Genomic DNA, 12,520 nt, shown 5'->3' on the forward strand with positions numbered 1-12,520 from the left:
AAAATAAATAAATGAATAAAATTTTTTTGAGGTATCACAGTGTCTTCTGGCTTTCACTTTTTTTTTTTTTTTTTGGAAAAGTCGCTCTCAGTCATATGGTTGCTTTTTTGAAGGTTATGTGTCTCCTTTCACTTGTTGCTGTTAAATTATTTTGGCCTCGGTTTTTAGCAGTTTTTTTAAATTTTTTTTAACATTTTTTTTTATTTTTGAGACAGAGAGAGACAGAGCATGAACAGGGGAGGGTCACAAGAGAGAGGGAGACACAGAATCTGAAACAGGCTCCAGGCTCTGAGCTGTCAGCACAGAGCCCGACGCGGGGCTCGAACTCACGGACCGCGAGATCATGACCTGAGCCGAAGTCGGCCGCCCAATGGCCGCCCAACCGACTGAGCCACCCAGGCGCCCCAAGTTTTTAGCAGTTTTAATTGGTGTGCTTGCCCGTAATGGTCTATGCGTTTTTTCTGCCTGTGGTTTGCATTGACTCTTGAATACCTGTCTTCCTGTTATTTTTCTAAGCTTTGTAAAATTCTCAGGGTATTCTGTTCCTTGAAGTTTCTGTTTTTTCATTCTGTGTTACATTGGTCCTCAATTTGATTCCTGAAGTTTAAAATCACTCTTTTCATATAACATCCTGTTATCACCTCCCCTTGGAACTTTCGTTCAATTGCACCCACTTTCTTCTTCCTTTTTTTTTTTTTTAAGCTTATTTATTTATTTTTGAGAGGGACAGAGACCGTGTGAGCAGGGGAGGGGCAGAGAGAGAGGGAGAGAGAAGGAATCCCAAGCAGGCTCCGTGCTGTCTGCACAGAGCCTGACTCGGGGCTCAAACTCACAAAACCGCTCCAATCATGACCGGAGCCAAAACCAAGAGCTTGACTGACGGAGCCACCCAGGTGCTCCCGTGCCCACTTTCTTCTTAAGTTCTGTAGTGTGAGGCTGTTGCTAGGGATTCGTTCTATCCTGTGAATTCTTTCTTCTAAGTTAGGTTTTTTGCCTTTTACGTGCATCTTCCTTTCACCTGAAGAGGGAATGGTAGCTAGAAGGGGGTGTAATTTTACTTTATCTGTTTGCTTTAAAGTATCTGGGCTCTGCTTTCTTTCCAGAAAGGTTACGTGTCCCATGTGAAGCTCTGCTTCACCTGCACAAGGCAGGCGCTGGCGTTTTGGATTCCAGAACCACCCACCCTGCAGGTTACTGGTCTGTTTCCACCCACTTTGCATCTGTCTGGGATTTGTTGGCTCCTCAGTACGGTTGTGAAGGGTGAGGGTGGCTTGGGAGTGGAATCATGCTCCCTTCTTGACTCTTCTCCAGAATTTTCCGTTTCTTCTCTGGTAACTGGTTTTTGAAGTTTGCTGCAGAATATAATGTCCCTTTCCGTGCATGGTGGTTGTTTGTAAGAACTTTTTCCTGGTGTTTCGTGTTTTTTCCTCATTAAAAAAAATTCATATTCAGCAAGCCTAGTTTGTGTGTGTGTGTGTGTGTGTCCTCATGTTGAAGGTGTAGGGTAGAGAAAATGCGTGATGTGGGTTCAGTTGAACCACTTGGATGTTGTAAAGTGTGGCATGTAGTCCACTCTAAGGATAAGGAAATGTTTGCTTATGCCCCGGCGACATATTTAGCCGTCTGGAGTGTGAGGGATGAGGCAGAAGGAAGAGAAGGTTGAACAGAGGGAGAGCCGTCAGAAGGGGCGAGGACAAACAAGCACCCCAGACTGCAGCTGAGGGCGACGGAATCGGGGTTGGAGGAGAAGAGAAGGGAGGAAGCCAGAGCAGAGGTTACGGGGACTCGTCAAGGCCACAGATACTCTGAAGTTCTGGAAGGTTCTGAGTCTCCCTCACTCACACTTCTTTTTAGCTGTCGCCTATTTGGGCCGAGTTCAGTTTGCCCGAGGCCACATGAGTCTGGGCGTCCTCTGGGTTGTAGGGCGATGGCCGTCTGGACCACGAGAGAGACCCCTGTGCTGCTGCCCGCCCTCACGCTGGCCCCCGGCCAGCTTCCACTGTGACACCGCTCTGCAAACGTGGGTCCCGTTGGCCAACTTGCACCCAACGGTCAGTGAGCTCTGGTCGATGAGCTGAGAGAAAACACAGGGTCAGAATTTAAGCAGCAACGACAGGAGTTCCACGGAAGGAAACAGGACCACATGTGGGCTCTCTGTGGGTTGGCATCTCGGGGCTGCAGTGCGGCAACAAAGAAATGCTCCTTGGTAAAATAACGTGTGGTGAGAGGCCTTCCACTTAAGATTGTGCGTGAGGTAAGAGTCTGCGATTTCAAGTGGGGCAAAGCTTCTGGAGGAAAAATGGTCTTGGAGAGACCTGCTTCCTGCCTTTCCCCATCGTGAAAGGGGGCTGTGTTCTGAGAACACAGCCATATTTATCCTCAACGGCAGCACCTCTGGGGGACAACTGGCATATGGGTATTGTTTTGCAAACATGCTAATTCTGTCTGCAATGCCATAAAATACATCCTATTTTTTTTAAATAAAAAACAAGTTGGATACAGCCGATTTGAGGCAGAAATGACCTGTCGGATGTGTGAAATGCCAAGTTTCTTTGCGCGAGGACTAAATTTTGTGGAGAGGGGTTACCTCCCTGTGTCAACGTGAGTCTACCGGCAGCGGGGAGGGAGTTCTGTTAGGGTGCCCTTTTACATTATAGGGCGGGGGCACCAAGGAAAAGCTGGGAAGAGAAGAGATGTTCTCATGGGCCTGGCTGTGGGCTGATTTGCTCACCTGCGTGTGAAAAGTGTGTGTGTGTGTGTGTGTGTGTGTGTGTGTGTGTGTTGCCCTCCCATGTGGATGTCAGTATATTCAAGTAGTACTCCAATGATGGCACCTTTCAGAGCTGATAGAAGAAACCATGGTTATGTGTAATGCATTCCTCGTAAATTGGAAATGAGCCCACTGTCCCCTTGGATTTCAGCACTGTGTTCTTGGAACTAGATCTCCGCTCTGAGCAGTTACGAGGCAAAGATCAGGAGAATCTTGGGATCCGAGTGGATTTTCCTTCCTGTTTCTCCCAGTGCCATGGGTCCCCTCGTTCAAGAATACCCATAAGAATACCTCTAATGGGCGGGGCGCTGTTCTGCTCTGCTGACACAGTGCCTGGGACCCTGCCCTCGAGCAGCTCATGGCCAGTGTGTCAGTTTTTTCTGCATAATGAACCACCCCCCAAAACGTAATGGCTTAGTCAACACTCATTTACCTGGTGGTGATTTCCTGTGTAAACAGTTTGGGCTGGGCTTAGCTGGCTCGTTCTTCTGGTCTTGGCTGGGCTCACTCGGGGGGATCTGGCCAGCCCCCGGGGTTGACTGGTGTACGATGGCCTCAGCTGGTGCCGGTCGCCTCTCCCCCACATGGCCTCTCATCCCTCAGTAGCCTCCCTGGGCTTCAGAGAAAGACAGAGAGAAGGGAAGAGAAAGAGAGTGAGCATGCAAGGCCCTCACTGTTTTCTGTGGGTCAAAGCAAGTGACAGGCCAGTCCCAGTTCGAGAGCTGGAAAGAGAGTCACCGCTTCTGGAAGGAGGAGCTCCACAATCACATTGCAAAAGGACTCGGGGCAGGAAAGAGCGGTGTGGCCATTTTCGTGATCTCCCTCCCTCAGCCAGTCGGTGCACACACGTTCACACGATATAACTGCATTATCTTAAGGTCAAACATTTAAGTCATGGGCTTCTTAAATGTCCAGCTGGTTTGGGTAGATTTTAGAGAAACGTTTTGTCACAGTAGCTGTTTTTCGTTTTGTTCTGTTTTTAAGGCAAAAATGGTACTTCAGTGCAGAACCTAGTGTTTATTTGGCAGGACGGATGAGAATTTGCGCGTACAAAAGCTTTGCAACTCAACCCGGCAGGTCTCAAGACCATGGGATTCTGACACCAGCTGGGTGTCATATGATTTAATTCAGTGCTGACGTTAGCTACTCAGTAGTGAAGGGCTCAGTCCCGCAAGGTTGCCTCCACTTGAGACGCCAAGCCTAAGTCCTGGGCCTCTTGCACTTCTGACCAGCCGGCTGTAAATTGGGGATTCTCACAACTGTCTCCTCAAGCTCAGTAATTTGCTAGAAAGGCTCACAGAACTCAGGGAAGCACTTTACTTGCATTTACCGATTTATTATAAGAGGACATTATAAAGAATACAGATGAACAACCAGATGTAGAGGTATACAGGGCAAGGTCTGGGAGGATCCCAGGCACAGGAGCTCCTGTCCCCGTGAAGTCAGGGGGAGCTACCCTCCCAGCACATTGGATACAGTCACCAACCTAGAAGCTCTTTGAACCCGGTAGTTCAGGGGTTTTATGGAGGGTTCATTACTTAGGCATCATTGATTCAATCATGGCCGTTAGTGATTAACTCCGTCTTTTAGTCCCCTTCCCCCTCCTCAGAGGTCAGAGGCCGGGGCCGAGAGTGCCAACCCTCTAATCACTTGGTTGGTTCCTCTGGCAACCAGCCACGTCCAGAAGCCATCTAGGGGTCACCTCATTAGCATAAATTCAGGTATGGCCAAGAGGAGTGTGTTATGCATAACAAACAATGTTCCTCTCACTCCTATTGCTTAGAAATCCCAAGGCTTTTAGGAGCTCATGGTAGGAACTAAACATCTATGTCTTACTATATCCCAATGTCGTAGGGAGCCATGAAGTATGACTTCCAGTAGGACTTGACTTTCAAAAACCATTGTGAATGGGGAAAGCCCCATGGGCTGCTCTCTTCTGAGGACACGGCTTCTTGGGCCTTCTTGACCTGCTGTCCCTACATTCTGCTCTCCTAACTGTGGGGCCCTTTGTTCATTCTTACTCAGCTCATTTAGAATATTTCACAGCATAATCTCAAGAAGTCTTACAAAGAGCAAGTCCGCGTTTTAAAAGATACATTTTTATGTAAACATAACATACATACAAATCCTAAGGGAACAGAACAATTAATTTTCAGAAAATAAAGAAACTAGCTATCACACAGGTCAAGAAGTGGGTTGCCCGTATCCGCAAAGCCCTGCTTGTCCCCAGACTCAGTAATTACTGCTTCTATCTACCAACCTGACTTTTAACACCATAGATTAGCTTTGCTTATTTTTGACCTTCATGCAAGTAGAATCACACAAAGTGTATTCTTTTGTGTCTGGCTTCTTTTGCGCAACATGCTGGCTGTGAGATTCATCTGTGTCCTTGTCAGAAGCAATGGCTTGTTCATTTCATTGTTGTACAGATTTTCCTCGTACAGATACGCCGTGATTTACATCAGTTCTGCCGTGAATGGACATTTGGATTATTTCCAGGTTTTGGTTATTATGAGCATTCATGTGCATGTCTGTTGGGGCCCAAACACTAGATATCATCAGTTAACACTAGATACTGTCCGTCTGCTTAATTTTAGCCATTCTGGTGCTATGTAATGGCATATTTTTATGGCTGTAATTAGCATTTCTCTGTTGCTAATGAGGTTGACCATCTTTACACATGCTTAATGACTACTTAGATAGATGTCTTTTTTGTGCTATACCAACTCAAGTATCTTGCCAACTTCTCTATGGTTTGTCTGCCTACTTAGTATTGATTTGTAGGCGTTCTTTATCAATTCTGGACGTGAATCTTTTGGAGATGATATGTGTTGCAAATATCTTCAAGTCTGTGGCTTTCTTTTTAACTGTCTTCATGGTAGCTTTTGATAAACAGAAGTCCCTAAAGTTAATATAACCCAATTATCTATCCTTGTGCCAATACCAAAGTCTTACAAAGTATTTCAGTTTAATAGTAAATCTTGAAACTTTGCACATTTCAAGGAATCTTCTTGGTTCTCTGCATTTCCAGAAATTTCAGCATCAGCTTGTCCGAGTCTGAGATTTTCATTAGGGTTGTATCAAATCTATGTCGCTCAATTTGGACAGAGTTGACAGCTTATCAGTTTTGAGCCTTCTGTTTCATGATCATGGTATATCCATTTATTCAGGTCTTCTTTAATGTTGCTCAGTGGTATTTTGTACCGTTCCTTGTACAAACCTCGCACATCTTTTGTTAGCCTTATTCCTAGGTGTTGGATTCTTTTTAATGCTATGGCAAATGGTGTCTTTTAAAATGTTTGTTTCTGTACATTGCTGGTATATAGAAATACAATTGATACTTTCCACTGACTATGGACCCTGTGTCCTTGATAACCCGTATGTTAATTGTAACAGTTTGCATGTAGATTCTTTGGGTTTGTCATCTGGGAAGGCTTAGCATCTGTAGAGGACAGTGTTATTCCATGTGTCCCTGTCCTTATACTTTCTAGTCCTTGGGTTCTACACCACCGGCTCCAGGACCTGATGGAGTTTTTCCTTCTCCTTTCCAGATGATGCTGAGGCACATATTGACTATGAAGATAACTTCCCTGATGACAGATCTGTGTCACTCAGAGAGCTCATGGAGGACTCCCGGACGGAGGCAGAGGAGGACGGAGGTCCAGGAGAGGCCTCTGAGGAGGCTCCACGGCAGGACCGTCTGGTCTCCGTTTCTGTGGGGAGAGACAACATAGCCCAGGATACGGCCTTTGTGCCAACTACAGGCTTGACCGTCGTTGGGAGCAGCGTCCCCACAGACCTGCCAGGATCCCGACTGAGCCGCAAATACTTGTTCTGGCTTCCCGCGGAGCCCTTCCACAAGCCTGAGAGGGAAAAGGGGACGGATGATGACACCAAAAAGCAGTTTCCGGCCAGAGAGAAGCATGGTAGCATCACACCGGCTCCGGGCGAACCTGACGCCAAGATGGCCTATAGCAGCACAGATGGGCACTCAGGGACGTTTGTGGGCAGGACCGACGGCAAGACAGGGGACCCGATGGTGAGCAGCAGTGATGAGTCCTGGTTAGATGGCTACCCTGTGACCGACGGGGCTTGGAGGAAGACGGGGGCAGAAGAGGAGGACGGGGACAAGGGAGGTGGGTCTGTAGGGCCGGAAGAGAGGGTTCTAGTTGCGCCCAACCAGCCCACTCCTGTCGAAGTTAAGAAGCCTGGAGGTACCACGCTCACACCACGTGAGGACGTGACCCGCGGCTCAGTTCTTCTGTCTCAAACGCTAGATGTGGAAGCTTTGGCTCTCGGACCGATAAATGTGTCTGAAACGGAGAGTCCCAGCGAGGGAGATGGTGACTTGCCCAGGTACCAGTCAACTGTTCCTCGGAAGTTGGCCACAGAGAAGTCTCCCGTGGCCACCCTCCCCTATGAACTCACCAGCTCTGCCCCGGAGACGGTAACAACTGCTGCCCGGCAGATGCCGGATCCCAGTCCCTCGACTGTCATGGCGGCCACCCAGACTCCAGGGGAAACCATCGCTCCTGAGGTCCGGGACAGCTTCCCCTACCTGCTGTCCGAGGACTTCTTGGGACAGGAAAGCCCCGGCCCACGTGCAAGTGACGAGCTTCTGCCAACCGTGGAACCGTGTGTAGGGGATGGGTGTCCCGGCCTCGGCAGGGGCCCTGTCATCGCCACCATCGTCACCGTCCTGTGTCTGCTGCTGCTCCTGGCGGGCGTGGGGGCGGTGTGGGGCCACCGCAAGTGCCAGCACAAGAGCTCTGTGTACAAGCTGAACGTGGGCCAGAGGCAGGCTCAGCACTACCACCAGCAGATTGAGATGGAGAAGGTCTAGCCTCCTTCAGTGCGGGCTCCCCCGAAGCCACTTGGGAGGAAAATGAACCGTGCCACGTCTCGCCGATAAACACGGATGGTTCACTAGACCATGAAACAGGTGGGGCCGGGCCCATCCTTCTTGCGCTCAGGTCTTTGTTCTACAGGCCAAGAAGTGTCTCTGGGGGCACCTGGTAGGACAAGAAGGCCTTGGTGGCATCATCACACACATCAACATCTCCCTAACCAACTGCCCCGGAATGTGCTGCGCTAATCCCAGACCTGTGCTCGGGCCCTGATTCCCATGTGAGGTCAAAAGTCATCTCCCACTCCATCATGCTATTGCCTTCTTTCCCTTTTTTAAGAGAAAAAAAAAAAGATGACTCCACAACGTGAAATTTTTAGAAAAAGTGTGATAACCTGACATTTGAGAACAGTGTTATTTAGGTGATAGATATTTAATTGTTGGGGGTGGGATATAGAAAAATAACAGGCTACTTCCTTTTAACGTTGTGACATTGTGGGGGCAAACGAGCCAGGAACCGGGGCATAGTCTAGAAGCTTTGAGGTTTCTTTTTAGCTGCTTGTTGGATTTGGAGAGAATTCAGGACTGCTGTTTCGTTGGGGGTGAGGGGAGTTGAAAAGTAATGAGACACACCATCCACTTCTGTCACCTCCATTCTGTAGGACAGACCATTGTTTTTTTGAAAACAAGGTCATCTTTGTACCGGTAAGCACGATTTCCTCTCGGATGCAGTGGCCTAGTTGTTCTTGACCAGTCTGTGCCTAAGAATACCATAGAGTTTTTTGTTGAACTAACAAAGCTCAGTTCTTGGTTTCCTCTCTTAGAATTCGCCATTTTTCCGAACTCCAGCAAGAGGGAATGACGCGGGAGGAAAGTAATCTTTTAAGAGGGCCGAGGGCTTAGGATATGAAATTCCCCGTGCTGACGTCTTCTGTACTCTGTCGTGGCAGTTGGGAGCTCCATGGAAACAGCATGAGTCCGGGATGGACTCCTCCTGGCTACGGAGCACCCCATCTCATGGTATCTAGATCACCTTGGGACGGTTCGGCAGGTACCGTGTCCAACAGAGGCTCTCAGAGCGTGGTCCTCGGACAGGCAGTATCAGCTCCCAAGCAGAAACCCTGGGGGCGGGGCTCAGCTCGCTGTGTGTTAAGGAGCCCCCCAGCTGATCCTAAAGCACAGTCACGTTGGACAACCATTGCTTTAGACTATAAATTGTGAGCTTGAGCCAGCTGAAGGCCCAGAGGCCCAGAAGATGAGTAGCGCCCGTGGCTTGCCTTGCGCGGAAGCCGGGCATCGCCACGCGCACCTGTGGCAGCATTTGAAGCCGCTGCTACGCCGTCGCCAATGGTCTCCGATATATTGGCCCAGAGACGAAACACATTATGCTTTTATAATATGAGTCACCTTCTTAGGAATAGTTTTCAGTGGTAAAAAAAAAAAAAAAAAAAAAGTGACGAAGGCCTTACGTTGATTTTAAGACACGAATTGAGGGGTTTTACGTGCAATGAAATCCTGATCTCCTTTACAGTGGAAGAATTGGTGGTGGTGTTTTGCACACGCACGTGTGGAAAATTCGCACACCATGTTTTCCACCCTGCCACCTGTTTGCTTTGGAAAAATGCACCTGGGTGCATGCTTTGGAAAAATAAGTATCTATAGAGGCAGTGTGGCAAAGTCAAAGACCCTAGTCACCATCACTGGGTAAAGTGAAGGCCTGAAGGTACCGAATGGAACACCTACACGTCAGGTAGAATCTAGAACAGGACCGAAATACTTTCTGCATGTGTAGCCAAAGCAAAACACCACAGAATAAAAGCCAGAGACTGTATGTATTTATAAATTAGATTTTCGTCTGATCTATTACAAGATAACGTTTCTATTTTTAACTATATAAAATAACCTCCATCTCAACATTGGGATCGTGTTATTCAACTATCATTATGTCATAACCCAAGAACACTGACTGAATATCAACCCAGAAATGGGGAATGTTAATATGAATGTATTAATAAATTTATTACAGATACATTAATACATGTAAATGTATTATTCTGTAGACGTGAACTACATGAAAACAAACCCAACGCATGAGTTTTTACGTTTTTAGGGACTTACTGTCATCTAAATTAATGTCATAAGATCTAAAAATGCATGTAGAAAGGGAATGATTAAAACATTGTGTACCTAAATTTTATGTCATGATTCGTGTTTGGGACTGGTAAACATTTAATGTTCATGAAAACTGAGGTTGGGTGGTTTATTAACACAAAGCTTCTGGGATCTTTAAAATAAATACTTTCCCCAAACAGTTGCTAAATGTATTTTATATCTGAGTTACATCATGATGTTTTAAAAAAAAAAAACACAAAAGATTCTCTAGGGGCCTCTGAGTTCAGGAACCGACTCTTGATTTCAGCTCAGGTCATGATCTCACAGTTGGTGAGATTGAGCCCCATGTTGGGCTTTGTGTAGACAGTGAGGAACCTGCTTGGGATTCCAGAGGAATCCTAGAATTCTCTCTCTTTCTCTCTCTCGCTCTCTCTCCTCTCAAAAGAAACTTTTTTTAAGGAAAAAGATTAAATAAATTTTTTTAATAAAAAAAACTTGGGGGGGTGCCTGGGGGGCTCAGTCAGTTAAGCATCTGACTCTTGATTTTGGTTCATGATCTCACAGTCCGTGGGTTCGAGCCCTGCATCAACCTAATAGCGCACAGCCTGCTTCGATCCACTGTCTCCTTCTCTCTGCCCCTCCCCTGCACTCGCTCTCTCGCTCTCTAAAAAAACCCAAACATTAAAAAAAAAAAATCTTTGTTTTCAATGACTTTCCAAGTTCTAATTTCCTGTAAGTACGATGAGATGGCACACACCCCCCTGGCCGAGGGAGGGGAGGGGAGAAACAGTATTTCTCGTTTGGCCTGCTGCGTGTCCCCTTAAAGGAAGGTTGAAGCTGATCTTACTTGTATTTGTTGGCCAAATTGCTTGCTTGCTTCCTTCTTATCCTTGTCTTATAAAATGGGCATCATTATCTTACCCTGTCAGCTCAAGAGAGTCTCGAGCCAACTCATTCATTCAACAAGCCACCAAAGCCAGATATCTGGGGGGGGGGGGGGGGGAGGCGTGGGGGGGCAGCCGGAGGGGCTGGGGGAGCCTGCCCCCGGGGAGAGGCACCCTACTGTGGCACAAACCACAGCCAGTCCTGACTCTTTTCGGGGACAGTCGAGGCGATGCTGAACTCTCACGGTGTCGTCCCTCTCGGGGAGCCGCTACGAGGACGAGGACGGGGATGGGGTGGGGAACCGCCTTGCCCCTGACTGCGGGCACAGGAAGTCCTCTGCACAAAACCTTTGGCTGAGGCTTATTTGAGGCTCCTTTCCCTTTCTCCCCCGCCCTTGTATACAGCCTAAAGTCTCCACACTAGGTCATTCAAGCCTGGAGTCACCAGAAAAAAGAAGTCGCTGTTCGGGGCGATGGCAGATGATCAAGAGTGCAGACAGCTGTGATGAAGGATTAGTTGTGGGTTTTCCTCAGGGCCTCGCTACAAACTGCGTCGCAGTCCCATGTGCAAACACTATTAAATGAGAATGTTTTCTCTGGCACCAACCCACCTTTCCCCCCCAGTTTCAGTATTGAATTAAAAAAAAAAAAAAAGACCCAAAACACCCAAACTAAAGTAGCTTAGGTTTACAGCTCACATTTAAAACTTAAAAACATTATTTCCATAAATGTTGGCAGAAACCGGCCTCCGTTGACTCCACCGGCAGTCGTAATAAAAAAAAACCCTTTCCCACTGACAACCTAACAGATCATTTTCTGTTTGCCACGGAGCTGGGCTCAATAAAATGCTTGTGCTCTTAAAACTCCCTTGGTGAGAACTCCGAAAAGCAACATTTCCTGAGGCGGCCTTCGTGGCCAACGTACCTGATCCCAGGGGTGAGCCCAGCAGGCCTGTGGCAGCTGTTGGAAAGGCTCAAAACTCAGAGGCACCAACAACTTGGCATGTTGGTGTGTGAGAGGCTGCAATTAGGCGCTTTTAAACCCGAGTCCGCACAAGCCTCCCCTCGGCCCTCCACTGCTCGTGTGGAGTCTGAACGTTCACGGGGGCCTGGGTGGGTGGCCTCTAGACCCTTCCCGGCGGGGGCCCCCTCCCTGGGGTGGAACGGCCAGAGGAGACTCCCCAGAACAACCGCTGGGCCCCGCGCAGGTGGGTCAGAGGACAAGCAAGGCCGGGTCTGGAAACTCCCACAAACTTCCAGATGTGTTTGTTCTTTCAAAAGACAGGCCCAACTCACGCCGAACCCCTCAAGTCTCAATCCAGGAGTCTTCTAGGCTCTTCGAAGAAACGCTGTCAGGGAGGTGCTGGGTTGAGGTCGCTGAGTAGAGCGTGCCTACTGGGTTTCACGGTAGGTGTGGAGGAATCAGCCCACCTCCTCCTGGTTTTTTGTCTGTTTGCTTTAAGGTTGGTTTGGTTTCCTTTGAAATGAAAACGTGAGTTGCTCAGCCCCACCGCCTGCGATCCATCCATCCATCCGATCGGTCGGTGGAGCAACGTGCGGTGTGGACCAGACTGCTCCCGGTGCTTCTTCCTCAGGGGGCTTGCGAGGATGGGGGAGCACGGGGGCTTTTCGGTCCCCCCTATAAAGAGGGGCCAAGTTCAGGGAGCGAACGCGGACCCCTCCCACCGCCACCACTCAACCCTGTGCGCAACACCATCCTCCACCAAGAGCTCGCCCCTGCTCAGAGGGGCAGGACCAGATGGAAGCTGTGCAGGGCGCGCAGAGGTGAGGGGGATCCTACCGCCGGGCCCCGGCCTGTCCTGCGCCGCTGTCCTTGGCTGCTCTCGCCCGGCTGGGAGGGACAGCTGCGGCCAGGCTCGCTGGGGAGTTCAACGGCCACCAGGTGTGC

At 48.7% G+C, this 12,520-nt stretch overlaps 1 protein-coding gene across 1 annotated transcript in view; it reads left to right on the plus strand.

The window, feature by feature from the left end:
- Positions 1–9,808, plus strand: part of SUSD5 (sushi domain containing 5) — a 44,044-nt gene extending 34,236 nt beyond the window's left edge. The window contains exon 5 of the mRNA XM_040480080.1: positions 6,322–9,808. Within this exon, the coding sequence (XP_040336014.1) occupies positions 6,322–7,613 (1,292 nt within the window). The 3' untranslated portion in view covers positions 7,614–9,808. The remainder of the gene's footprint in view (positions 1–6,321) is intronic.
- Positions 9,809–12,520: the final 2,712 nt, after the last annotated feature.

The sequence above is a fragment of the Herpailurus yagouaroundi genome, unplaced genomic scaffold (genome assembly GCF_014898765.1).
Source record: "Herpailurus yagouaroundi ecotype Mexico unplaced genomic scaffold, PumYag 159, whole genome shotgun sequence".
In the NCBI taxonomy this organism is placed as follows: Eukaryota; Metazoa; Chordata; class Mammalia; order Carnivora; family Felidae; genus Herpailurus; species Herpailurus yagouaroundi.